This window comes from Doryrhamphus excisus, chromosome 3 (genome assembly GCF_030265055.1).
Source record: "Doryrhamphus excisus isolate RoL2022-K1 chromosome 3, RoL_Dexc_1.0, whole genome shotgun sequence".
NCBI classification, from domain to species: Eukaryota; Metazoa; Chordata; class Actinopteri; order Syngnathiformes; family Syngnathidae; genus Doryrhamphus; species Doryrhamphus excisus.
In genome coordinates, this window is record NC_080468.1 from 8,655,364 (window position 1) to 8,681,562 (window position 26,199).

Consider the following 26,199-nt stretch of genomic DNA (forward strand, 5'->3'; position numbering starts at 1 on the left):
TCTCTTCCGAATCAATATATAATCTGCACAGTCCCCCATGTGTATGACCCCCACCTCTCCCCGACACAGCATGCCCCCACCAGCCAGCTGTTGGTTTATTGCCACGGTACCATCTTATCGGCTGGGAAGGCGTGTCCCTTGGCCGGGCTCTGCGCCCCTTTGTCCTCGGGTGGTGGTGCTCAGCCAGCGACAACTCATGGCGGCTGCACCCGTCAGGCAGCGCCCTGGGCCGGGGGGATCGCGCGCTCAGCTCCCGCCTTGCTACTACGAAGGCTACCTGGAGAAAAAAGGACCTAAAGAAAAGGTAGGCTCGGCCTCTTCGTGTCTTCCAGGTGCCATGTTTGTCGGTGCATGTCGTGCTTTGGTAGTGGTGTCGGTCAGCGTACCGGTGGATCCCAATCATTCTGCTCAGAGCTGTCAACCTCCTTATTGTGCTGGTATGGTCGCTGGTCCCAGTAGGGATTGTTTTCTTCCTTTGCCGGTTGTGTTTTTCAAGTGCGATCATGCTACAACTACGCCTTAATTGTCGTCTGGCTGCATTGAAATGTCTAATGATTAACTGAAGGGATTTTATTCTGTCTGCTTTCAGGGAGAATATTGTATTCATTGTAACAATATGCTCTACAATATTTCTAATATCTTAAAGCTGTGCATGGTATCCTAGGTGCATGATGATGACACACGGGGTATCCACCCCGTCAGTGGACCCCCGGTGTCTCATTAGGTTGCTTTTACTGCAGACTAAGGACTTGTCATTTGAGCCAGGCTCAGGTGCAGCCTAATGCAGGGATTCATTGACAGCAGCTGCTGCCCACCCACATCCATCTCTTGTGGCAGGAAATTAGATGAATGGACTAAACATTCTAATAACCAGATGCTACTCTTCTCCCCCTGTGTGACAGGCACCCAAACGTCTGTGGACATGTCTGTGTGGGAATGCTTTGTATTTCTTCAATAATGCCAAGGATGCTCATGTAAGATGCATATATTGAACACTTTGGTAAAGTCTCTTTCAAATCTAAACATGAGATATTGCTGTGTTTTGCAGTATGTGGAGAAGCTGGACCTCAATGGGTTTGTTTCCTTGAAGGACGATTGCAGTCGGGACAAAAACTTGGAGGCAGCCAGACTCATCCTGCGCATGAAGGATGGAGAAACCAGAATTACAGTAATGTCATCCATATTGCACACAAGTAATATGTACTATGTACTTCCTGGGTTAACCTTCCATGGACCCACCTAGGATGTTTTAGCGACTTCTTCATTTTAAAGTATTATAAGTATTTTTGCCAATGTTAATGGATTCCCAAAGTCAATAGTTTGAATCAAGTTCTCTTCATACTTTCTAGAGGGATGTATGTTAATATGTGAGTGTTTGCATCCAAAGTCACTTCATGGCACCATACAACTTCTTTATCAAATTGCTGGAACTCCCATCTTTCTTTGGTCCCTTGACGAGTTATTTAGCAGCCATGCTCAATACAAAATGCACAAACAATGAGTTAGCAACATGTAGTTTGCTTTGTTTGGGCACTCAATATTGCCAAAGAAAAAAATGATTGACGAAAATTGGAGTGTATGAAAACCAAGGTTCCACTGTGGATGATTTTTATAGCATATTATTCAGGTTCCCAGGGTCTTAAGACATAAAATGATAATACTTCAAAAATCAATGTTATAATTGATTGATATATCCAAGGCTCTATCACGTCAACCCAAATAATCCACTCTGTATTCCATAATGTTTTTTGTGTTCCTTGGTAAAATAATGTGTGTACTAAAGACAATGTCTCATAAATTAAAAACTTTAAAAAAAAAAATAAAACCTTGTGGTTCAGAGTAGGAATGAAGCTGATTAAATATTTAAGCATAGAAAGTGGCAGTGAAAATTTTACGACTTTTTTGGTTTTCTGAAGGGACACATTTGGGTCCCAAGTGTGCATTTTCTCTGGGAACCTCTGGTGTTTCTCTAATTTATCTTTTACTCTTTTTCTAGGCACCCAACTTGGAATCAAGGGAGCTCTGGAAGGGGTTTCTCTACTCTGTCACAGATGTAAACATCAATTTTCCCACTTTGAATGAATTTTACAGCTTATCTGTGTTTCACTGTGTACCTCCTTCTTCACTCCTGTTGAACCACAGCTAAATGTACCGTCAAGCCTCACGTTGCTGCCTGGCCAGCTCCAGATGCTGAAGGAGGTCGTGGACAAGGAAAGGTCCAGGCGCAGAAGTCGCACCCCAACACGAGCACCACCTTCACCTCTTTCTGTCCCTCTAGTAGGAGAGATCCCCCCGTAAGATCTCCTTTGATTTTTGAATACATTGTACATCCGCTCATTCTAATAAGATGTAGCACTCAGAAGACCAATGCACTACAGTTGTCCCTCGTTAATAGCGGTTAATTGGTTCCAGGCCTGACTGCGATAAGTAAATTTCAATAATTCAATATTAAATTAAATTCATATTTTTGTAGTTACAGCATAGAAAACCTTTCTAAATAGGTTTATACCATCAAGAGCACCGTAGACATGAAATAACACCCTTACCTTTACACTACTATTATTCTTCGTTTACACCACATTGCGCAGGCTATGAGATCACTGCCGCTGCTAGCATAGCAAGCTACCGAGCTAGTTAGCCTCTCCAATTTAGTTATTCTAAACCTAAATTATTTCAAACAGTGTGAAGTTAGTGGTGAAGAACAACAAATTAAGAAGCCCAAACCTTACCACTTCCACACAGAATGGGAGGATAACTTTTTTTCACTCTGTCGGATATGCCACAGCTGACTCCATGCAGTGTGAAGGTCATGTCATCTAAGGTGATGTAAATTATTGCCCCCTTGTGGCCAGAGTACTACATATGCACTCTTAAATTAAATGTTTTCATATGTTATATTTCACTATATTGTGCCCATGTACATAATGTGATCTCCTGCATGCTATCATTACTATGGCTGTGTTTACTGACATGCATGGGTTGGGTGTGAATGCAGGTGTTTTCGCCCCGTGTCTCGTACAGAGGCCGAAGTCCTCCTTGAGAGACACCCCGACTGTGGAAACATGCTGTTGCGACCTGGAAGGGATGGATGCTCACTGGCTGTCACCACTCGACAGGACCTCAACGGGTACAGTTTGAACATCTGCTGTGCGTACTAAACGCTACCTACAACTTCAAGCATTTCAGTGACTTGGACTTCTGTGCTCCATCAAGGTCTGTGTTCAGACATTACCGTGTAACGCAGAGGGACCAGGGTGGCTACGTGATTGATGTCGAAAATCCAGTAAGTTGAAATTGTTGTAAAGGTGGAATTGTAGCTAAACATTAACATTAAAAATAATATATCATAGAATATAGAACAAAAGCAAGTACTGTAATCAGTAAATTGTGTGTGATGTTTGTTATACATTAGCAGACGTTGGAACATAACACAATATAATGTACTTTTTTACACTGTAATTTTTGCATAATATTTACTTATTGTATACATTTTCCATTTTCATTAACACTAGGGATGAAAACCAATGTTTCAAATATTCTATATAATGCAATATAGGCTTATGGACTCTAGTATTTTTTGGTGCACAAATGATGACCTCATCAAACCGCATCTGAAGCACTTAAACAACCGTGGGTGGCTCATAACAAGCTTGCTCGTTCCTGACTACTGTTATGTTTGTGGCATCTCCTTCGGATATTAAACTTGCGATTTGTGATGACTGCAAAGCGTTGGTTATGTGAGGAATATTATTATTCAGTGAGGAAAAACAGAAGGTACATTGTCTTGTTGTCTGTTCCAGCTTTTACATTTGCTGGTAGTGTAAAAGTTTTGTCCTGGCTTCTGCAGATTCCTTGTGCAACACTTCATGATGTTATTGATGCCCTGGTGGAGAAGACAGCTGGAACTCTGCAACCTTTTCTCCTAGAGGAACCTTATGAGGAGAATATAAGTGAGTATATACATACATCACAATTTCAGCTTCCTGGTTGCTTTTTTCCCCCCGCTTAAGTAGCACTTAAATTTCTGGGGATCACAATAGATGAAAATAGCTGGAAACCTCATATTACAAATATACAACATAAGGTGGCCAGAAATATTTCAGTATTGAACAAAGCAAAACTTGTTGTCAATCAGAAATCACTCCACACTCTTTATTGCTCCCTGGTTCTTACTTATTGTGTGGAAATATGGGCTAATAACTATAAAGGCAATCTTCACTCGCTAAATGTACTGCAAAAAAGGTCAGTAAGGATAATTCACAATGCCGACCTACAGAGAACATACTATCTCCTTATTTCTAAAATCACAAATACTTCAACTTGCTGATATAGTTCATCTTCAGACAGGTAAAATAATGCATAAGGCTAAAAATAACCAATTACCTAAAAATGTCATCCAATACTTCTCTACAAGAGAGGAGAAATATGATCTCAGGGAAGAACTACATTTGAAACACTTATATGCTAGGGTACTACATTAAAAAGCCATAGCATTTCAGTATGTGGAATCAAACTATTGAATGGATTGAGTAAGGACCTCAAACAATGCACAACGATGAGTCAATAGAAGAAACAATACAAGCAGTTGATGTTTGCTAAATACAAGGATGAAGAGTCTTGAACCAGTCATGATGTGCTATATATATCACTATATTGACAGTTACTATGGTACCCATTATGTCATTGGATGGTTATATTCATACCAAAGTACGAGGTGCATTATTAAAAAAAAAAAAAAAACTTAAACTGTATTATGGAAAGCAGGAAGTGAACAAATGTAACAGTTAGTGATTGTAAAAGTACCAGATGGAGGGGTAGGATTTAATAAGCTTTGCTTCTTCCTACTCCTTTTGGACATGTGGAACTGTGAACTGATTATGTGATGCACTCAATTGTAATCTGATGCATGTTCAAATGAAATAAAACCATTACCATTACTGTTTGTGTCCTCAGCATACGTTTCTGCCAATGATGAGAACGGAGAAAGGATCCTCCACACTGCGCCCACCAGCCCCCTGCCAAAGGCTCCTGCACTGCCCCCAAAGCAAGGTGTGTTTCTTTTCATTCAAAAAATATAAGTACCAAAGTAACGCTTTGGTTTTTGCTCTCATCTTTCATGATCTCAACTAAAGCTTTTTCCATAATCCACCCACCTCACAGGTTTGGCATATCATTAGACATGATTATGATTAGACAGCATGATTACTGCGCAGGTCTGCCTTACACTGGTCCCAATAAAAGGTCACTCCAAAATATGTTGTTTTACTGTATTTGTGTGCATAGAAAACAGTTAAGAGTTCAACTCATGAAAGATGGGAGTAAATACAAAACTGATATGTTTGTTGAGTACAAATGGAATCAACCCTAAATAGAAACATCAACAATGGCATTTCAAATGTATCGCTGGTGCAGATCGCTGGCCCAGCAGCCCCCTGTCGCGATCCCCCGCCCCGGACCGCCGAATCCTGACGTCATCAGTGCCTGCCTCGCCTACCAACCCCATGAGACGACTCATCCTGTCCCCTTCCCCTCTCGCACAAAGTGAGTGCTGCAGTCGCTGTTCACTCTTTGTTCAAGTCTGACCCTCACTTCCTTTTCGTTCGTCATGCAGCCCTCAACGAGGAGCTGAAAATGAAGTTGGAGAAGAGACGAGCCAGCCAGGAGTGATATAAAAGGACGCGACTCCAGTGCCAAACCCCTTCTCATTTCAACTATGTATTCATCCTGTGCCTTGTAAGGTGGAACACAAAAGGCTGCAAGCAGCCACTATCTCATAATTGTCATAGGTATTGATGTTGGGCTCGTGTAATGGTGTGGACACACTGGACGTCATACTTGAACTGCACAAAGTACTGTTTACTGAGCACAAAAACTTTACTCACAATGACTAAAAACCTGACAAGTAGGGACCACTAACTGGGCCTGGTGCTATTTCTAAGAGACAATGTTTGTGTGCTGACCTGCTTGTGTTACTACTCATTTTCAACAATACTGTGTTGGCGTGACACCTTTAATTTTTCATTTCCTTCTTCCTCGTGTTCTGCTGTGACTCACCAAGGGTGCCTGAAAATCCCAGGTGACTCCAACTGTACTTCCTTTCAAGAACAACAATGTCATTTACATGCAAGGGCGCCTCCTAGTGGAATAAACTACCATGAACAAACCTGCACAGCAGTTGTACTAAACGTTTGGGTGTGCCTTTTAGGCTTTATTTGCTGTGTTAATTATTCATGCCACACCCTCCTCTCTGTCCTAACTTGACCTTGGAACCTTTTTATACATCAGACGGTGTAATTAATTCCACAAAAGAAATTGGGCAGTACTTGCAAATCTAAAGTGTGTGACTGAGTATGCTACGAATGGCATGACTGAAAATGTTTTTTTGAAATTCAAAGTTTGTACATGTTTTTGTGAGATATAAAGGGCATTAAATTGTTTTTGCATGGTTGCGATTTCCTCATCCTGTATTTGTTACAGCTGGATTTTTTTTTTCATTCTTGCAACTACAAAACAAAATCCCTGACAAAAGTTATACTTGTATATTTGTTTTTTTAATAAACAATTTTATTTACAATTTTAGGTATAAAATATTGGCAGTATATACTGTATGTGCATCAACAAAAATATGCTGCAAAATGGAAACACCAAAACATTGTGGAGGGGTTTGAGTGCCCGAGTGATCCTCGGAGCTATGTTGTCTGGGGCCTGCTTGAGAGCACCCCTCTGATGGACTCCATTGTTCTACTAGGAGACTTAAACATCCATTCTGGCAATGACAGTGTGCCTGGAGGGATGTGTTTGGGAGGAACGGCCTCTCTAATCTGAACCCATGCGGTGTGATGTTGTTGGACTTCTGTGCAAACCACAGTTTGTCCACTACTAACACCATGTTCGAACATAGGGATGTCCATAAGTGCACTTGGCACCAGGAGGACACCCTAGGCCGCAGGTCTATGATGGACTTTGTAGTCGTATCATCAAACCTGCGTTGGCATATTCTGATCAGAGCTGCGGCTGCAAGGTGGTTTACGAACGTCTCTGTTTTTGTCTGACCTTTCTCAATTTTAATTAATAACCAAAACACTGTGGTGTGTTTTGCACATTTAGTAGAAACTAGAAGACACTGCTGAAATGGTTCTCAGGTATTGGTAGACAAAAATAGCCTATTGATAATTTAGTTTGGACTGACTGCTAAGTGGATGCTGTACCTCTTTGATGCTGGTTTATCAACCTGACAAGCTCATGTGAATAGTTGAGATATGAATAAACCCATGGAAATGTCATTTTTCAATTAACTCACACCCAACAAAAATATATGAAAAAGAAAATTGTAGTTATCATTTGCATATAATAACACAATACTTGATTATAAATGCTATAGAATCCCCACTCCATTTCAAATTTTCAGTTACGTTACACACAAGAAAAATATTAATAAGTAAAGTATATTTATGGGCGGCACGGCGGTCGAGTGGTTAGCGCGCAGACCTCACAGCTAGGAGACCAGGGTTCAATTCCACCCTCGGCCATCTCTGTGTGGAGTTTGCATGTTCTCCCCGTGCATGCGTGGGTTTTCTCCGGGTACTCCGGTTCCCTCCTTGTACCCCGCCTCTCGCCCAAAGACAGCTGGGATAGGCTCCAGCACCCCCGCGACCCTCGTGAGGAAAAAGCGGTAGAAAATGAATGAAGTATATTTATTATAAAAAATTAATAATAATTAATAATTATAATAATAATAAAAAATAATTGTCCAAATTAATATTAACTCAATACTTCTCTGACAATAGGGTTGCATGCAGCTATTGTATGTAATGCGAATGTGCAGGTAATGAAGTGAGATATTACATATATTGAGATATTACATATATTGCAGCAGTTTGCATTGCATACAAACATATTTTTATACATGCAACAACACGTGTTGACTTGCACGGTACAGATACACTAAAGCACTCACGTTTGTCTGTCATGCCTGTTTGGGCATGTTGTGTCAAGTAGGTGGGGCAGTGCCAAACCATAAACCTCCTCCAATCCTCTCTCAGCTGTCCTCCACACACACACACACACACACACACACATACACGCGCGCACACAATAGTCGTGTACGTGTGAGAGCGTGTGTGTGAATTGAAGGAGCCCAGAGTTCACCACCTTGCACCGCCTTAATGCTCCTCTGACAAGAAGACACAGAAACAAGACGGTGGAGCTCTTCGGTTATTCAAGCGCCCTTTCCCACCCCGGGAGTAATGGAAGTCTTTTCACAAGAACAAAAACCTGCTGATCTCTGATGGGATTGTAAAGAGAAGATTTTTAGAAGTAGTTTTTCTACGTTGTGTCGTAACAGGAAATAGCAACGCCTTGCATCGCCTTGCACGCGCTGGCTTGGTATTGTTGCATTTCCTGTACTTTTTTTCCGCGTTTTGTGCTAATTCGTACCCACAGTAAGGGAATATGTTTAGTAATGGTGATTTTGCAGTGTGAAACAAAATCTTAAAACAGGTGCCGGGGACTATTTTTTTTAGCGGGTAGTGGCGTTGGGCGTGTCAAGGCGCAGGTAAGTGATTATGTTAATGTTGACTGCTCACATGCTTGGATTAATGCGCCTCCTTGTGTATTTCTGTATTTGGGTCAGTCTGGAAAACACTAAACTAGCTAAGTACAAACACTATTAGCCTTATTGACGTAGGCATTTGGGCTTTAAACTTCACACCTTGAGAAAGTCTATATTTATTGAGCCAAAAAATACATTAATCATCACAGTACAGCATAGCAATTTCAACGTAGCCAAAACATTCATTGACTACCATCAGGCTGGTGAGTACATCACAGTATATCATAGCAGTCCCCAATTGCAGCGCAAACATGCAAGAGTCGCAGAATAGGGACTGACATAACAAAGGGATTGGGTGCAAAATGCTAGGTGGGTGCTAGGTGCTTCTTTGTGGGAAGGAAAAATGCTTCTTATTACCTTGCTACCTTTTTTAAGTGTTGCATAGTAAAACAAATATAGTGTTCAAAAAGTCGTGGATGAAGGGCAGCACCGGTAATTAATTCATAAAAATAAATTAAAGAACACCTGGTTGAAAATTGTACTTAAAAGTAACTAACTTTTATTGAGTATTTTTTTTAAATCAAATACATTTTGACTTGCACTTGACATGACTTAAAATTCCAGCCAAGTAAGTGTACTTTTTTTTTATTATTATTATTTTTTAAATCTTTTAGTACTTTGGCTGTCATGGCATTGATTCTTTTCAATTCCACCTTCATATTGTAAAAATAATCAAATATTCCTGAACTGTTCTAAAATGGACATTAGTATTAATGATAAATAAATGGCTAATTTTTCACAGTCAAAACTGTCCAGTATAAAAAAAAAACAGTTGAAATTTGTACTAGTTTATACCTGGGGTACCCGTTACGTCATAAACGTCACTGTGTAGATGTCATATGACATCAGTCAGCTGACATTTAGCTTCCCTCCTGAGATGCTGTCCTCCTCCACGCAATGCTGAACAATGCAATGCCCCAAACTACACACAGAGATGCAACTTTCATCTTACGATTATAAACTAGTGGTAAGAGTGGTAAGATGCCTATACTGTATCATCACTTGTAGTAGTGTATTATTTCAGTGCTTTGCTTTGCATCATGAACTCCACTATAGAAATATGTGTTTTTGTACTTTTCCCTTTCTTAAACTACAGTATAATTTCATCATGAAAGCCCTGGTTTACTCGGTTTACGCTTGCCCCCGCATGGAGTACTTGAATAAAAATCAAAATTAGCTCTGAACACTCACAATTACGAGTGCATTTGAACACCTCACAGTGTACAGTCAGAGAAGAAAGAGAAAAGGAGACAGGCATGAAATTGTTCATTGCTGTGTGAGTTATATGAACAATTAAGTAAGTAAGTTAGATGATTATGTTGTGCATTAAAGGGGCACGGCACTTTATTTGGAATTTTGCCCAGTATTCACAATCCTTACAAGAACACATGAACACCAGTGTAACTCCCTCGGATGTGCAACGATCATACAGCTACTAGTTCTTGTCTTTTACTGATGGATTTATTACAAAACCAACGTGAGAACTAAAAGGGTACAAAGGATACAAAATACAATCAATTACAGGTCATATAATACAAATATGCAATAACTAAGACTAATAACTAATAAGACTAATAAGGCTAATAACTAAAATAAGACACTAAGAGACTGAAAGGAAAACAATACAAAACACATATACTGTACCTTAATGGCTGCACACATGCCTTAGCAGGGAATTATAGAGAAGATCTTCAATCCTTTAGCACCTATTCACCTTTGAGCTCTAATGGCAACAACTGATCTTAATTTCTATTGGTATAACAATTAAACATGCACATGTGGAAACAATGATTCTACACAAAATTAGTTCCGCCTTATTAACTTGTATACACCTCGGTAGGAACCAAAAATGAAAATAGGGAGGAACTTAATACTGACAGCATACACTGACTGAGAGGCAGTTACAACCAGGAAACAAGTTAATATGATACAGCATCTTTAAATGTGTCTTCTGAATGTTTTATGTACGTTATTTTCCCCAAAATGCAGCAAATTGCTTTAATATGGATATAGATTTATTACTATATTAAAAAAATAGAATAGAGTGAAGAAGTGCAATTTGAAACACAAAGAGTCACACTATTTTAGTGCTATTTTTGATGCAGCATTTGCAAAATAATAATAGCGTTATGGGGTCATTTTCACGGGTGGTGTGCATGTATGTGCGTGCACTTTGGGGCTGAGTGACGCTCGTTTCGGCCTTGAGGTGAAAAATGCAAACCATCTTATCAGGACTACATTCTCCGACATGCTTCAGCACATCAACACAACTCTCAGGAGCGATGACAGTACTCACACCCACACAGCGGGTTGTAGTGATCACACAAGACGCTGATTGGTGTACTCGGGTCAATAGGAATGGAGATTGAGCTTGTACGCTCAAGTGGAAGGAAAAACCACAGTATGTGAAACCAGGGCTGCAAAAGTGCTGTTGCAAACTCTCCCCTCACGTGTCTGCCAAGCCTTGACTGTGTTATTGTGAATCTCTTATTGTGTGTTGTGGCTGCGGGAGCGCTAAAGTTGACGTCCCTGCACCCTGCTGAATGCCTTTCAAGGGCCTGCATTAACATCACTATGGCACTGACAGAATTACTGCCGCTCTGACTTTAGCTCACTGCTGCCTTTCTCTTTCATGCTGTGTCTTCTCTCTTCACCTCCTTTGTTTACATGCTTTGCTGTACATCATTTTCCTGCTCCTTTTGTGAATAGATTTTGATGCTCGTACGTATTTGTCTCTTTCAGGCTGCCTGGAGTTTCTTTTTGGTCTGTGCTCCCCATCGCACCATGGAGCGCCTGCTGAGCAGGGCCGTTAAAAGGGCCCTTGAGTCAGTACAGACGTCATCAAGCCACAGATGACACTAGTTGCCTTTACCACCGTATGACTGACTGGTTCAGTATACAATACAACTATACAATACAGTTGCCCTCACTCAAAGAAGCCATGCATCCTCTATTCTGCATCACCTTTTTTTGGCTCCTACCGCTGGCCTTGGTGCTGGATGATGACTCACCACTGGACTGTGTCCCACGCAGATCTGTGCCCTATCACAGTGAGTGTTGTCACCATGCTTACAAAATACACTCAAACCTCCAAAATTGGTGGTTAACTTCAAAGTTGATTGGTTCAATCCCAGGCTTTGTCCAAATGTTCTTAGTTATATAGCATTACAAATAGCACTACAGTGTTATATTACTATACACCCTGCTGCATAAAATAATTCCTTTCAGAATAAAAGTGCAAGATTAAGAACCGTGAACAGCTAAAATGGGTGTATGACTAACATTTGGGTCGTGGACCACCACTGGCTTATCCAGATACTTCCCTATTTCACAGTAAGTTATTGTTCCAGTTCTAAAAAATCCAAAAATCCCCAAATAACTTGTCAACCACACAGGAAATATTACTGATGAACTGATTTCGGTTCCACAGTAAATGCAATGTGTCTGAGTCCAACCACTCAAACAGGCTGTGTTTTTAAAAGGTGATAACGCTCACCTCTTTCACGAGGACGGGATGTCGAACTATACCACCATGCTGCTGCGAGAGGACCTAGGCCTGCTGCTGCTGGGTGCCAAGGAGGCGGTGTACGCACTTGATCTCAACGACATCACCAAGAAACGAGCTTCTGTAAGAACAATACAAGCAGTGAAGACCTCCTGCGCCTAGAATCACTCCATTGTTTGCAAACCCTTCCCCATGAATTCCAGTCACTGATTTTATGGCTCAGGGCTTTGGCATTCTGGCCTGAAAAGCCTGCAAGCCTTTGTATGAATACAGGAGGGCAACATTATCCTTTTGAGATATGGTTCTATAGTACTTATATTTACAGTACTCAAATTATTTGTTTCATGAATTTAAGCATCTTAATTTAGGTTTAGGACTACAAATAAATACAAAATTAGTTTATTTAAAATTGGCCACAATTTGATTATTTTATCTTGGCTAGCACCTCTCAAAAGTCTAGACAGCATAATAATTACATCCAGACTCACCTCCAGCCTCCACCTTTTATCTTCCTTAGAGGACTAGAGGCTTAGGAATGTTGAAAGATCTGTGACGGGGGCACGGAGGAGGGCAGGGCCCGCGCGGTGACACACGCAGCAGTGATGAGTTAGACGAGAACAGCGCAAATCCAGTCTATATCAGTATGAACGTTAATGTACATTTATTCATTCATTTTCTACCGGTCACGGGGGTGCTGGAGCCTATCCCAGCTGTCTTCGGGCGAGAGGCAGGGTACACCCTAGACTGGTCGCCAGCCAATCACAGGGCACATATATAGACAAACAACCATTCACACTCACATTCATACCTATGGACAATTTGGAGTCGCCAATTAACCTAGCATGTTTTTGGAATGTGGGAGGAAACCGGAGTACCTGGAGAAAATCCATGCATGGCCGATGGTGGAATTGAACTCGGGTCTCCTAGCTGTTTTTGATATTGCTTAAAAGAAAAATTGTGCCAATTTCCCACAGTGTTATATCACTTTACACATGGAGGTCTTCAACCACCCTAAACACAATGGTCACAGAAAGCTTATATTGCCATTTAAATAGTGACACTACGAAAATGTCCAAATTCCTTCAGGTCAAATGGGAGGTGACACAACAGCAAGAGGATGACTGTCACAACAAAGGAAAAGAGCCCGAGGTGAGGAAATGTAATATTTGCTATTGAAAATCCCTACAATCTGACATTTGTTTGTACTGTACTTTGTTTGTACAGACGCAGTGCAAGAACTACATCAGGATTTTACACAAGCTGGATGATAACAGGATGTACGTGTGTGGAACCAACGCGTTTAATCCAGAGTGTGATTACATGGTAAGACCAATTAATGAAGTATGTCTAAATGACCACGGCAAGTATTTAATGAAGTTATGTGTTCATATATGGAGTCCTATGCTAATGGGAAGCTGACTCTGGAGAAGAAGGGTGAGGATGGGAAAGGGAAGTGTCCGTTTGATCCTGTCCAAAGATACGCCTCCATCATGGTTGGTGAGTAGACATTGTAGAAGAGGGAGAGACACGGGCATTAAGCACAATGATTTTTTTAAATAAATTTGTAAATGTGTTTTGGCAGATGATAACTTATACTCGGCCACTTCAATGAACTTTCTGGGTTCTGAACGCGCTCTGATGCGAAGCTCTCCTTCCTCCATTCGCACTGAGTTCAAAAGATCCTGGCTAAATGGTGACATGAGGATCATTTAAGCCTCTTGGGTGTATTTGACAAGAAAACTGAAGTTTTTCCTAATCTCCTCTCCATGCCAGAGCCCAACTTTGTTTCCATGGCTCAGATGCCAGAGAGCGACCAAAGCGACATAGGAGATGATGACAAGGTCTACCTGTTCTTCAGTGAGGCGGCCGTTGAGTGTGACTGCTACAATAAACTGGTGGTTTCCCGCGTAGCCCGTGTCTGCAAGGTGAAATTAGACAAATGAGACATTTTTAATTGATTTAATTTTTTTTTATTTCTTGTATAGACATACAGGGGGTCTTCTGTTGTGTACAGTCGAGCGGTAAAGTAGTGTGGACAATTCCAAGGGTGCAAATGAAAACATAATGAAGCGCAAAGAAGTAATAAATTATGTTACCCACTAGCTTCGAATGAGGCATACACTGTATTTATCTTTATTTATCACGGCATCCTTACAGCAGTGTTTATTGACCAAAATTAAGTTTTTCATTTTTTTTATGACAGCTTTTATGTAATTATGAATTTGCCTTCACCCAAGGACCTCCCCCCAAAACTGCTCTATACAGCGTAGTTAGAGAGAGTCTTAAGCAGGGGTCTCAAAGTCGCGGCCCACGAGACGCTAGTTTGAGGCCCCCACCTTGATACCAAAGTTTAATGTTGAAATGACAGCTTAAAGCTGTGTGCACACCGGACACAATTAACATGATTTTGCCCCGCCCATACTGTTACCCTACCCTGTTACCCCGCCCTGTTTTGCTTTGGATTAGCAATGAAGCTAAAGGCTTATGACGCTGGGTACAAATAAATGCAGGAAATGATTTGGAATAAAAGGGAAAATACACGTCAAGATAAAGCATCTCATCAAACATGTTGTTAAAGTTACCACGCTGCTCCCAGATGGAACTGAGTACGATGCTAACTTGCTAATTGGCTAAAATTATTAAGTTTCATTAATGTTCATGTTAAAGGTTAAATAACTGTTAATACTGTACATTTGAATCTGAAAAAAATAATTTCTCTACCAACTGTATGTGGTTTCTTACGTTTTTCTTATTTGCTGTTTTATTATTATTTTACTTATTTATTGATTTATTGTCTTTATTCTTAATTTGTTTATTTATTTATTTTTATCTTATTTTGTGTATAGAAAAATCAAAATTAAGATATTTGAGAACAGTGGAATGTTTTATCAGATATTTTGGTGTGGAAAACCGGAACCAAAGTACTGAAAAAGTGTAGGGTATAGCAGAAGCAAAAGCATTGAAGATTTTTTTATTGATTTTTTTCCCAGTTTTTAATAAATGCGTTTTGGTTTTTTTTTTGAAAACCTGATGCGGCCCGGCTTCACCCATAACCTGGGTGGCCCCCAGGTAAATTGAGTTTGAGACCCCTGGTCTTAAGTGTTCTGTAATTCCTGATTGTCAGGGTATTTTGGTATTAATGTTTTATTTTGTGGACAAAATTGAATGCTGTGTCTCTGTTAACCACTGTTCTTGTTGCCTCATAACACTTCCTCAGCTATATCAGCTGCTTGGTTGCACAACCTGATTCAGGGTTCCCATGTTGCCTTGAAATATGCTTACATTTGCTGATGAAAAGCTTTAACGATTTCTACAATACACACTAGCAGCTTAAACAGGCCATATGAATCTCAATTTTGACCAAGGTTTTCTGTAAAAATGTGATTCTAAAGTTGTACAAAACCTCTGTAATTCAGCAAACATGGAGGGCGTAATACATCTGTGCTTAAGTTTTGCAGCAGAGTTCGTAGCAGGATACAGGATATCCAAATGTGACTGAATTGTTTAAGCTGTAATGGTGCCCGCGTGTGTTACTATGAGCTGCCTTTGTTTTTACAGGGAGATCTTGGAGGTGAGAGGACCTTGCAGAAAAAGTGGACATCCTTCCTGAAAGCCAGACTGGAATGTCCTGTCCTGGGCTCGCAGCTGCCGTACATTATACAGGACACGTACCGCTGGTGTGACCCTCATCAGCACTGGAAGAATTGTTTATTCTACGCCATCTTCACACCACAGTCGTATGTTGTTTGTGTTTTTGGTATTCACTGACACGCCTTGGGGCTTGGCTCATAACATCTTGGTGTGTTTGTTCTACAGTGACACATCCAACCTGTCTGCTGTGTGCGCTTACCGCGTGTCTGATATCAGCCAAGTGTTTGCCGAGGGCAAGTTTAAGATGCCGGTTACTGTGGAGACGTCATATGTGAAGTGGGTAATGTACAGTGGAGAGGTCCCTGTTCCTCGACCCGGTGCTGTGAGTATTCCATCTAAAGTGTTTATGCAGAGAAGAAGACCTACTATAGAGCCTATTTTAAACAAGTGTTTTGTTCCTCTCTGCACTTGCTTCAGTGTATAGACAATGTGGCTCGCGAAGCAGGCATCACTCAGTCTCTGGACCTCCCAGACCGAACCCTTCAGTTTGTCAAAGATAGGCCCCTCATGGACGAAGTCATCCAGCCCGTAGGGAATAAACCGCTGCTGGTGCGAAGGGGAGCCACCTTTACGTGCATTGTTGTCAATCACGTGCAGGCTGCAGATGGCCAGATGTACCATGTGATGTTCATTGGCACAAGTAAGTGTCTTTGTGTGTGCACAGTCTGTTCCTGCATGAATTTCCATGTATTTTTTGTGACTAATCTAAATTTATGAGAAAAAAAACACATGTAATTGGTCAAACTTCAGAGTATCCTCTTGAACGCCTTCTGTTTTGCTTCTAAGACACACCAGCTGCAAAGCAACATGCTAGGCCAGGGGTCTCAAACACGCGACACTAGTTTGAGACCCCCGCCTTGATATGAAAGTTTAATGTTAGTGCGGCCCACGCAAGTTTGATATGGATGCTGTATGGTATCATGTACCCAGAAAAAATTATTACGTTTGATTAATGTTCATGTTAAAGGTTAAATAACTGTTAATAGTTATCCTCCCTATCCGTGTGGAAGTGGTAAATTTTTGGCTATTTAAGTTTAAAGGAAATAACTTGAAGGCTACCGTTTAGGTCGCTAGCTCTCTAGTTTGCATGTTAGCATGTGTCTCAAGACCCTGCAGTTGCGCAATATGCTGTAAATAAAAAGAGTATAAATGTGACTATAGTCGTGTTTTGTCATGTCTACAGGGCTCTAATAATGCTTTGTTCATTTTAATCTGAAAAAAAAATAATTTGTCTACCCACCAACTATATGTGGTTTCTTAAGTTTTTATTATTTGCCGTTTTATTATTATTATTTTATTTATTTATTACTGATTGATTGATTTTCTTTATTCTTGATTTGTTAATTTATTTTTCATCTTATTTTGTGCAGAAATTTTTTAAATTTTTTTTGGAAAACCTGACTGCCCAGTCTCACCCAGACCCGAGCTCCAGTGCCCCCCAAGTAAATTGAGTTTGAGACCCCTGTGCTAGGCTATAGTTAAGGGGCCAAATTACTCCACATGAATAAAACATGGGCCACACTGTGGACGAGTGGTTAGCATGATCGGGAAGACCTTTTCGATTCTCCACTTGGACATCTCTGTGTGGAGTTTGCATGTTCTCCCGTGCATGTGTGGGTTTTCTCCGGGTACTCCGGTTTCCTCCCACATTCCAAAAACATGCTAGGTTAATTGGCGACTCCAAATTGTCCATAGGTATGAATGTGAGTGTGAATGGTTGTTTGTCTATATGTGCCCTGTGATTGGCTGGCCACCAGTCCAGGGTGTACCCCGCCTCTCGCCAAAGTCAGCTGGGATAGGCTCCAGCATGCCCCCGCAACTCGAGTGAGGATAAGCGGTTTAGAAAATGAATGGATGGATGGAATAAGACATGAATTGTGTATTGATCAAAATCATGTGGTATCCAAATATTCACAATTGTTATCACTGACATATTTTGGTGAGTGCAAGGTTTTATTTGCCAATATTTTTTATGAACTACACTGTACCATTACCTTTTTATTAATTGTTGTTTTTGTTGAACAATGCAATAAATAAGCATGTTTTGAGTCGCAACAAGTAGGTTTAGAGAATGCGTCATGTGTTTATACTCAATATATTACAACTTTATTCCTGTAAAATTCCACATTGTTTTTACTCATATTATCCTTATAAAATTATTAGACTTTTTTTCTCATAAAAGTAAGCTTGTATAATAAAATACTATGGCTTTTTTAATATTGTATTTATTCTATTAATTAATTTGTTGATGAAAGTGCATGACAAAAATTTAAATCATAACATTAGATTTTTTTTAATGGTAGAAATTCACTATTGCCATATCCTTTAAGTTTATTCTTATTGAACTTTATTCTCATAATTCCATAATTTTCATAATTAGGACTGTAAGTAATAACTTTTTCTATGTATTTACACAGAGGATGGGAGCCTCCTGAAAGCAGTAAATTATGACGGAGAGATGTTTATCATCGAGGAAGTTCAACTTTTCCAGTCCCTCCAATCCATTAAGATTCTAAGGTTTTCCAATGTCACGGTAATACTCAACTCTGTCATGTATAGTGTTAGTGTATGGTATGTTATGCTTTATTCATTTCAGACATGCTTAATACGTTACATTAAGGAACATTGCATGTGTACATTTGACCAATATATATCAATATATTTATGCCTTAATTCCAATGCTTATGTCACGGATGCACAGGATCAGCTTTATGCAGGTTCAGACTCCGGTGCAGTACAGGTCCCTGTAGCCACCTGTGGGAGATCCTTGTCCTGTATGGACTGCGTTCTAGCCCGAGACCCGTACTGCGGATGGGACAAGGTCACCGGGACATGCCTCGCCTTTTCCAGCTCACAAAGGTAGCTTTTTGTTTCCTGATGTGAAGAGCTATCTGGCTGTTGCACAAAGTGAAACGATTGTGGTCTCCTTCAGAGAACTAATCCAGAGTGTGAGGGATGGAGACGCCTCGCTCTGCCCAAAAGCTGGTGAGTTGGTGTGCGATGTAACACTACCTGTACACAAAAAAGGTTAAAAGGTTCTAATTCATCACAGATCTGGGCAAGGCTGGGCCGCATCAGGTTTTCCAAAAAAAACCAAAAAAAACGCATTTATTAAAAACAGAAAAATATACAAACTTTTTCAGTGCTTTGGTTCCGATTTTCTACAATAAAAGCTCTGATAAAACATTCCACTGTTCTCAAATATCTTAATTTTTATTTTTCTGCACAAAATAAGGTGAAAAATAAATAAACAAATCAAGAATAAAGAAAATCAATCAATCAGTAATAATAAAACGGCAAATAATAAAAACTTAAGAAACCACATATAGTTGGTGGGTAGACAAATTATTTTTTCAGATTAAAATCAAAGCATTATTAGAGCCCTGTAGACATGACAAAACTATATAGTCACATATAGACTATAGTCACATTTATACTCTTTTTATTTACAACATATTGCACAACTGCAGGGTCTTGAGACACATGCTAACTCGCAAACTAGAGAGCTAGCGACCTAAACGGTAGCCTTCAAGTTATTTCCTTTAAACTTAAATAGCCAAAAACTTACCACTTCCACACGGATAGGGAGGATAACTATTAACAGTTATTTAACCTTTAACATGAACATTAATCAAACGTAATAATTTTTTCTGGGTACATGATACCATACAGCATCCATATCAAACTTGCGTGGGCCGCACTAACATTAAACTTATATATCAAGGCGGGGGCCTCAAACTAGTGTCCTGCAGGCCACATTTGGCCCGCGGGCCGCGTGTTTGAGACCACTGATGTAAGTAATGTCTGATCAATGTAACATTAGTGACGCCTAGTGACCAGTGTCAAATACCACAATAAATATAATACCAAATGCTTGCGTTTCCCTTTGCCGCTTCTAGTAGTCTTCACAAAAAAGCTAAAGACAAAGCAGAACGTGTGGAGTTAAAGCTAATCTTGCATGGCATTGAGGATAAAGGTGGTTGGGCTATAACCAGGTTGTACTGTATATGGTGGTAAGGAGACCTCCATTGTGTTTCCAGCCCCCGTGCCAATTGTGAATCAGTCAATCTTGCCCGGCGGGAACGTGAAGCTTCTCTGTCCTTCACCGTCCAACCTGGCAACAACCAGCTGGGAACGAGACGGCCGACATCTGACTTCTTCACTTCGTCATCAGCTCCTACAAGACGGACTCCTCATCCTCAACGCCTCAGACTCTGACATGGGCCGCTACCGCTGCCTGTCCGTGGAGCACTCCAAAGTGGACGAGTACACCACCGGCGTCGCTGATTATCAGCTCAGTGTGAAAGGTGCTCCTAAATCAATTCCTCAGAGTCAGCGAGGGGGACCCTCTGTGGTGGGACTGCAGGCTGCCGTCGGGCTTCTGATTGTTTCTCTCCTGGCACTTTTGGCGTGGAATTTTTACAACGGCCATCTACCTCTGCCATGGAACTGCAGCAACAAGTTCAAAGGACAATCCAATGGGTCACATAGCCAAGGAGGACACACATCCACTGGGGGCCATCAAGATGCACTGAGGTCCGGCCTGGCGGAGGACAAGCCACTGGTGTCTGGAAGCGGGCAGAACAGGAGCAACAATAACCATACCGAGGTCGGCTTCAGTTCTGGAGAGGACGATGACGCCACCAGAGTCACTCTTCCATCTTTGCAGTTTATTGATGATGAGTCTGAAATTTAAATGCATTTACATGCAAGCTGTGGGAACATTTTTTTTTAAAGTACATACAAACGTGTATGTATGTTCATACATTTTTAATGGAAGACTGTTAACTCCTCATCAGAAACCCCATGTGGACATCTTGACAGTACAGAACAGTATCTCAGAAGAGCGAGTACACCCTTCACATTTCAGCAACTATTTAAAATATATATTTACAAAGAACATAACCATAGAAATTAAACTTGGATGTTAGGAATGTCCGATATTTGCTTTTTTTTGTTGTTGCAAAAACCAATATTGTCCAATATCAGCCGATTATGATATATTTAACACGACATACTGTATCTCCTGTGGTGGAATAAACACACGTTGTATACAGTATTTAAATATCGGTTGTCATGATCGGTAAAAGTGATACCGATATCGCATTTTTATGCTGATATCAGGCCGATAATGATCAGATAATCCCTATAGGATATACTTCAGTCAATGTAGCATACAGGTGCTATTGTCTAAATAGCTGAGGTGTGTACTCACTTTTGTGATATACTGCATACTGTATATATAAAGGTATTCTCACATGGGTGTATACATTGAGGTATCTCCATGTTAACTGCTAATATTTAGTTTTTGTTTTTTTTACCTGGCTGGTCTCATTCAACGGTTCTCGACAAGATGTGACTTGCCAAGACTGTGAAGAAAATATGTGGCTGTATTTCTCAAGTCACACACAATCTTTCCTGTTTCGAAATGTCTTCACTTGATCACTCCCAAACTGATTGCATTTGGTATGAAATGTGTTCATGACATTCTTTGCAGTTTCAGTTAAAAAAAACTTGGACTAAATTTACACAGTAAAAAAAAATTGCACCAGTGGCCTATTGCTTTTACTTTTGAGCATTGTGATGTATTAAAATTCAATGCATTGTCTCTGACATTCTACAGTTTAGTCACAAACAAGTGTTTAAAAAGAACAAAAAATCTTTAATGTACTTTTTTTTTTAAAAAGAACGAATTGCATTATGAAAGCCGTTTACAGCCCCTATTCAGTGGACCCATTACCAACACCAAAATGGAATGACTTCATCTTCTGTAGCGGTACCTCTTGAAGTGGAACCACAGCTGAAAGATGCCGTTAGCAAACTGACAGCGGAATCCGTGCCGGTGTGAGTACTCCCACTCTCTGTTTACTATCTTAAAAGCAATGTCCTCGTATGGCGGCCCTGCATGGAACCTAAGAATCCCAAAATCTTTATTATCAGGACTGGGCTCGAGAAAGTACTGAGGGGTGGAGCGTTTGTCTATGAGGTCAGGGTAGAAAATATTAAACTTGTAGCCTTGTACAATCTTAGGCGGAGGGTTGTCAAAGTCATAATGGGTCTGGTTGTATTTGTTCCACTCAAAACCAGTGTGGACCCTGTTGAAGAAGCGGGGTTTCCTGGGTCGGTATTTGTCTGCCCACAAGTACATCTTGCCCGTGACGGGGATCTCCACGCTGAACTGGGCCTCATCGTTGCCCATTCCCTCTTTGGCCCGACGCACAAAGACATCCTCGGCGCTCTCGCTGGCGTCCCCTGATAAAAACATGATCAATGATCTTATAGCCATTTACACAATTTGCATAAATGATTGCATGCTAATTTGAGTACCTGTAACCTGCAGCTGTCTGCGGGCTAACTGAAGCCTGTGTGTGTCCTCCTCAGGGGTGATGGTGTGCGTGTCTATTGGCAGGTCTGGGGTTGTGAGCAGCGTCGGACTATAGCGACCCGAATCGTATTCCGCCTGGCTCTGCTGGATCAGATCCTCCTCCGTGAGCACAGCCTCCACCTCCTCCGCCTTCTCGTCATCCTTGTCCCCGCTTTCGTCTCCATCTTTGTCTCTGCGTTCCGCGGTGGATGTGGACGGGCCGTCGTCCTCTCCCTTGTTGATATTTTGGGCGAATGACTGGCCAGGCTCTTCTGATGAGGACTCTCCCGATCGGCCCGGTATTCTGTTGGCACTATTACAGAAATAGTCCATGGTTCATTTGCACCGTTTAGCTGTTCTTTTTTGATTGATTTTCAAGTGATTTACATGTCATCGCTCATTGGCTCCTCCTTAATGATGGGGAACAAAGGATCACTGTCTACGCCTTGTTCCTGCTTCAGCTTGAACAGCTTCTGACGCAGGACATCCTGGTGTCGTTCCCTCAGCCTGTCACACAAAACATTTTTAAGTACACATCCACCAATATTTCAGTAAATCTTTACAGTAAACGCCTCAATCAACTACTCCTATAGTTGCTGTGTGTCTGGTATGGTCTCTAATTAGGGGTAACACATGTTTTTAACAGCATTAACAGCTGTGGCTGTAAGCAACCACCTTCTATACTTATGTATGAAAGTTGCATTTGACGTATATTGAGTAGTCAGCTTCATCTACCTCTACATGTGCTTTAAAATGATGGTTGCACTACTCTGCTGTTGGCGTACATGTTACCCTAGCCGTAGTGTTTACAAGAACTGATGAGCAGCATTAATGCTAGGTTGCTGAGCCTCTCCCCGATCATCGCCTGCATCCAAAACAAACGCCCAGTTCTACTATTTGCAATATTTCATCATACCTTGCTCTCGCCATGTAGACTCGAACCTGCTGCAGCAGACTCTCCCAGTAACCGATGTCAAGGTTGGATCCTCCGGCACGAATCTTGGTCTCTATATTGAGATGAAGCGCCTGCAGCTGGCTGTATGTCTTTCCTTTGAACACCGTCTGCACGTCGCTGCTCACCGCCGTGTTGATGCCGTCACGGCGGTCACCTGAAGATCATTTAAACAGACGCTATTGAGCTCTCAGTCTGGTTTCATGCTTAGGTTTTTAAATCAGGCTCAGTTTGTTTACACAGTGGTGTGCAATAGTGGCTGAAAAAGGAGAAAATAATGGACCTGGTCCTTTTCCAGTGGCTTCAAGTTTTCTCAACTTGCTTATCTCATCCTCAGTGATGGTAGTCATATCTCTCCAGAAGTCCACATTCTTGCCTTGTTCCAACTCCATATAAACCTGGTCCAAGGACACTTTTTAATACATCTCAAAACTGATCACAGGCAATATGTTTTACATATCTTGTGCATTAGTATATCATTGTACTTTATTCGTATTTGAGATGTTTATTTGTATATGTTGAACCAAGGGCCACACTATCAGGAGATCGGGAAGACTTGGGTTCAAATCTCTGTGTTCTAATGCGCATACAGGTTTTCTCCCACGTTCCAAAAATATGCTAGGTTAAATGGCGATTCCAAATTTATTCATAGCTATGAATGTGAGTGAATGGTTGTTTGTCGATATGTGCCCTGCGTTTCGCTGGCAACCAGGGTGAACCCAGCCTCTCGCCCAAAGACAGCTGGGATAGGCTCCAGCATTACCGCGACCCTACCTTAATGTCCTCAAGCAGGTCATCCATGTCTGTGACTGTCAGCCCATTGAGGAAGGTATATGGTTCATGCATTTCAACAGCAAGATCATCATCTTCTGCACTGATGTACTTTGCCAAAAGGTCAATAGGCTTCGCTCGGCCATCACGGATTCTAATCTTAGACCTGAACAAACAAACACACACACACATTATTGTTTATACACTTTACTTTAGTGGTGACAGTTTCATACCGTAGTTTGGCCTGATGCAGATGGAAGTTGTCCTCCTGTTCAGCCCAGGTCTTGAAATGCTCTGCTTCTTTTTCTCTTTGGAGCATCTCCAGCTCCGTTTCCCTCATGGCCTTCTCTCGCTCACGCTCCAATCGCAGCTGTTTTACCTACAGCGCAGACACACACAGTGGTTACTATAGTACAAGTATACTCTCTACAAAAATATAATGCTACAATAGCAAAATCAGAGTTTTCTCATGATGTAGTACATCTGTTCACTGTTTTTTTTTTTTTCCACTGTATATATCATACCTTCTGGAGCTCTCTGCGATTCTCCTCCTGTATGCGTTTGTTCCTGTCTTTGAGCTCTTTCTCTCCAAGGTGACCAATGCCTTTCTTATCCAGAGCCTGACAAAAATAGAAATTTCATTGAGTATATTTTACTGCATTTGTATTCTATTAAAGACCAACATTATGAAACTAATCATGTGTTGAAGTTACCTTTTGCCACTTAAATGTGCCCAATAAGTTATTATCACCAAAAGGATTGTCTGCGTTGGTGTATCCCATGTACTCTTCACTCCAGCCCATCTTTTCCCTCCTCTTCTTCTCCTTCGCCTCTTTCTTTGCCAACCTTCTGGCCCTCTTCTCTTCTGGTGTTTCCAGAGCCTTCATCATCTCCTTCTGCTTTTTCTTGTTTTCCTTCTCCTTGACTGCACGGCTCCCCTGATCCGAGCCCGAGCTGTCAGAGGAGTCTGCTGAACTGGATTGACGTCTCCCCCTGTCTCTGCCTTTCCCACTCCTCCCTCGCTCACTTTCTTGACTATTCCTTCTACCTCTTTCGTTTTTTCTTTCTCTATCTCTATCCCTCTGTCTCTGTCTGTCCCTGGGTGGACTCCCTCGGCTGGGGCTTCTCTGTCTTCTTCTCTCTCTTTCACTGCTTCCATTCCGAGAGTCTGAAGATGAAGATTTTCCCTTCCTTCTCTCTTGGGATGTTCCTCTTCGGATCTGCATGTCTCTTTTTCTCCCTCTCTCTATACGATGATCTGAATCAGAACTGGAGAAAACATCGGATTGCATTTACTATTTGTATAAATCGTTTCATTTTATTGAACTTTTTATTTCATATATCATTACATAATAATAATAATAATAATACATTTTATTTGTATAGCGCTTTTCAAAATACTCAAAGACACTTTACAGAAGAATTAAGTTGAATAAAGTAAACAGAATAGAAGACACACCAAAATACAACATTCATTGGTTAAAACACAGTTAAAACATGAGTAAAAGCGGGGCGGGGCACAGCAGTCAGATATAAAAAGTTAGACATTAAAAACAGATTTAAAGAGGTGGGTTTTGAGTTGTTCCATGTACTTCAATGTACCTGCCGAGACATCCTTACATTAATGAATGTAGGAATTCAAAACATTGAGGGCGTACCTAATTTGTTCATTTGCAGTAATTCCTAGTCGACAACAGGAGATAATATTAACTACTAGGAAACTGATATCATTACCTTGATGACACGCTCTTTGATTTGCTCCTGACACGGTGTATTCTTCGTCTGCTTTCGCTCTCCGAGCTACTTCTGGAACTTGAACGGCCCCGATGTTGAGGCCGCCGTTTGTCTGTTGAGCTGCTGCCGGAGTCACAGCTATCCTGTCGTCCGCGGCTCCGAGCGGATCGTTTAGTGTCTGATGGTCGGCAATGCGCCCTTCCCTCTGGAGTTCGCGACCTGTTGGATTCATTTCGTCGGTCCCGACTCCGATTTCTGGACGAGGATCGGGACCTTCGTCTTGATTTCGAATCCATGACGAACTTGTGCTCAATCGGGGTCCTGATAAGACTTTGTCGCATGAAGAACCGGATGTACCCATTTTTCCCACCCAGTCTGTTCTAGGCGAAACATACAGACCAAGGTTGAATACTCTTATAAAAATGTTAATTTCTAACACCAAGACATATTTTACGCAACATGCAGTAAGTTTTATGTTTTTAATCAGGCAAAGGAGAGACAGCTAAAGGGGTTCTACGTCTAATATTGTCTCAAAATATATACGTCACAAAGAGCGTCGGCATTTAAGGTAAAATTATTCTTTTGACGGCACTGATGTTTTCACACCATTA

General features: G+C 41.1%; 3 protein-coding genes across 6 annotated transcripts; 2 read left to right on the forward strand and 1 right to left on the reverse strand.

Annotated features, from left to right (window-relative positions):
* Positions 1-107: 107 nt before the first annotated feature.
* On the forward strand, positions 108-6,459 carry stap2a (signal transducing adaptor family member 2a). The gene is made up of 11 exons (XM_058067589.1): positions 108-304; positions 903-974; positions 1,049-1,168; positions 1,997-2,053; positions 2,143-2,294; positions 2,996-3,127; positions 3,214-3,283; positions 3,848-3,950; positions 4,954-5,049; positions 5,413-5,541; positions 5,612-6,459. The coding sequence occupies exons 1-11, from the start codon at positions 197-199 to the stop codon at positions 5,665-5,667; spliced, it is 1,095 nt and encodes a 364-aa protein (XP_057923572.1). The 5' UTR covers positions 108-196; the 3' UTR covers positions 5,668-6,459.
* Positions 6,460-8,080: 1,621 nt separating this feature from the next.
* LOC131125363 (semaphorin-4E-like) lies at positions 8,081-21,321 on the forward strand. 4 transcript variants are annotated; one of them, XM_058066836.1, is made up of 15 exons: positions 8,081-8,554; positions 11,354-11,661; positions 12,120-12,239; positions 13,203-13,265; positions 13,341-13,439; positions 13,514-13,613; positions 13,699-13,809; positions 13,890-14,041; positions 15,675-15,853; positions 15,933-16,089; positions 16,185-16,407; positions 18,185-18,300; positions 18,469-18,626; positions 18,700-18,752; positions 19,808-21,321. In XM_058066836.1, the coding sequence occupies exons 2-15, from the start codon at positions 11,611-11,613 to the stop codon at positions 20,461-20,463; spliced, it is 2,238 nt and encodes a 745-aa protein (XP_057922819.1). In that variant the 5' UTR covers positions 8,081-8,554; positions 11,354-11,610; the 3' UTR covers positions 20,464-21,321. The 4 variants fall into 4 exon arrangements, with proteins under 4 accessions (XP_057922819.1, XP_057922816.1, XP_057922817.1 ...); XM_058066833.1 differs by having other exon boundaries at positions 8,082-8,554; positions 12,094-12,239; XM_058066834.1 differs by lacking the exon at positions 8,081-8,554 and adding an exon at positions 8,563-8,814 and having other exon boundaries at positions 12,094-12,239.
* On the reverse strand, positions 20,477-25,971 carry cactin. Its single transcript, XM_058066831.1, has 10 exons — positions 25,589-25,971; positions 24,568-25,123; positions 24,379-24,474; positions 24,088-24,233; positions 23,858-24,020; positions 23,367-23,481; positions 23,048-23,240; positions 22,519-22,638; positions 22,095-22,444; positions 20,477-22,019 (listed from the first exon to the last, which is right to left on the reverse strand). Exons 1-10 carry the CDS (start codon positions 25,927-25,929, stop codon positions 21,529-21,531), a joined length of 2,571 nt encoding a protein of 856 aa, XP_057922814.1. The 5' UTR covers positions 25,930-25,971; the 3' UTR covers positions 20,477-21,528.
* Positions 25,972-26,199: the final 228 nt, after the last annotated feature.

Coding starts and splice junctions, on each gene's coding strand:
- stap2a (XM_058067589.1), top strand. CDS start 197: ATGGCGGCTGCACCCGTCAGGCAGCGCCCTGGGCCGGGGGGATCGCGC. Junction 305..902: donor AAAAAGGACCTAAAGAAAAG/GTAGGCTCGGCC, acceptor CCTGTGTGACAG/GCACCCAAACGTCTGTGGAC. Junction 3,284..3,847: donor TGATTGATGTCGAAAATCCA/GTAAGTTGAAAT, acceptor TGGCTTCTGCAG/ATTCCTTGTGCAACACTTCA.
- LOC131125363 (XM_058066833.1), top strand. CDS start 11,490: ATGACTGACTGGTTCAGTATACAATACAACTATACAATACAGTTGCCC. Junction 13,266..13,340: donor ACAAAGGAAAAGAGCCCGAG/GTGAGGAAATGT, acceptor TTGTTTGTACAG/ACGCAGTGCAAGAACTACAT. Junction 18,753..19,807: donor CTCGCTCTGCCCAAAAGCTG/GTGAGTTGGTGT, acceptor TTGTGTTTCCAG/CCCCCGTGCCAATTGTGAAT.
- cactin (XM_058066831.1), bottom strand. CDS start 25,929: ATGCGACAAAGTCTTATCAGGACCCCGATTGAGCACAAGTTCGTCATG. Junction 25,124..25,588: donor TCAAAGAGCGTGTCATCAAG/GTAATGATATCA, acceptor TGTTTTCTCCAG/TTCTGATTCAGATCATCGTA. Junction 23,482..23,857: donor ACCTGCTTGAGGACATTAAG/GTAGGGTCGCGG, acceptor TCCTTGGACCAG/GTTTATATGGAGTTGGAACA.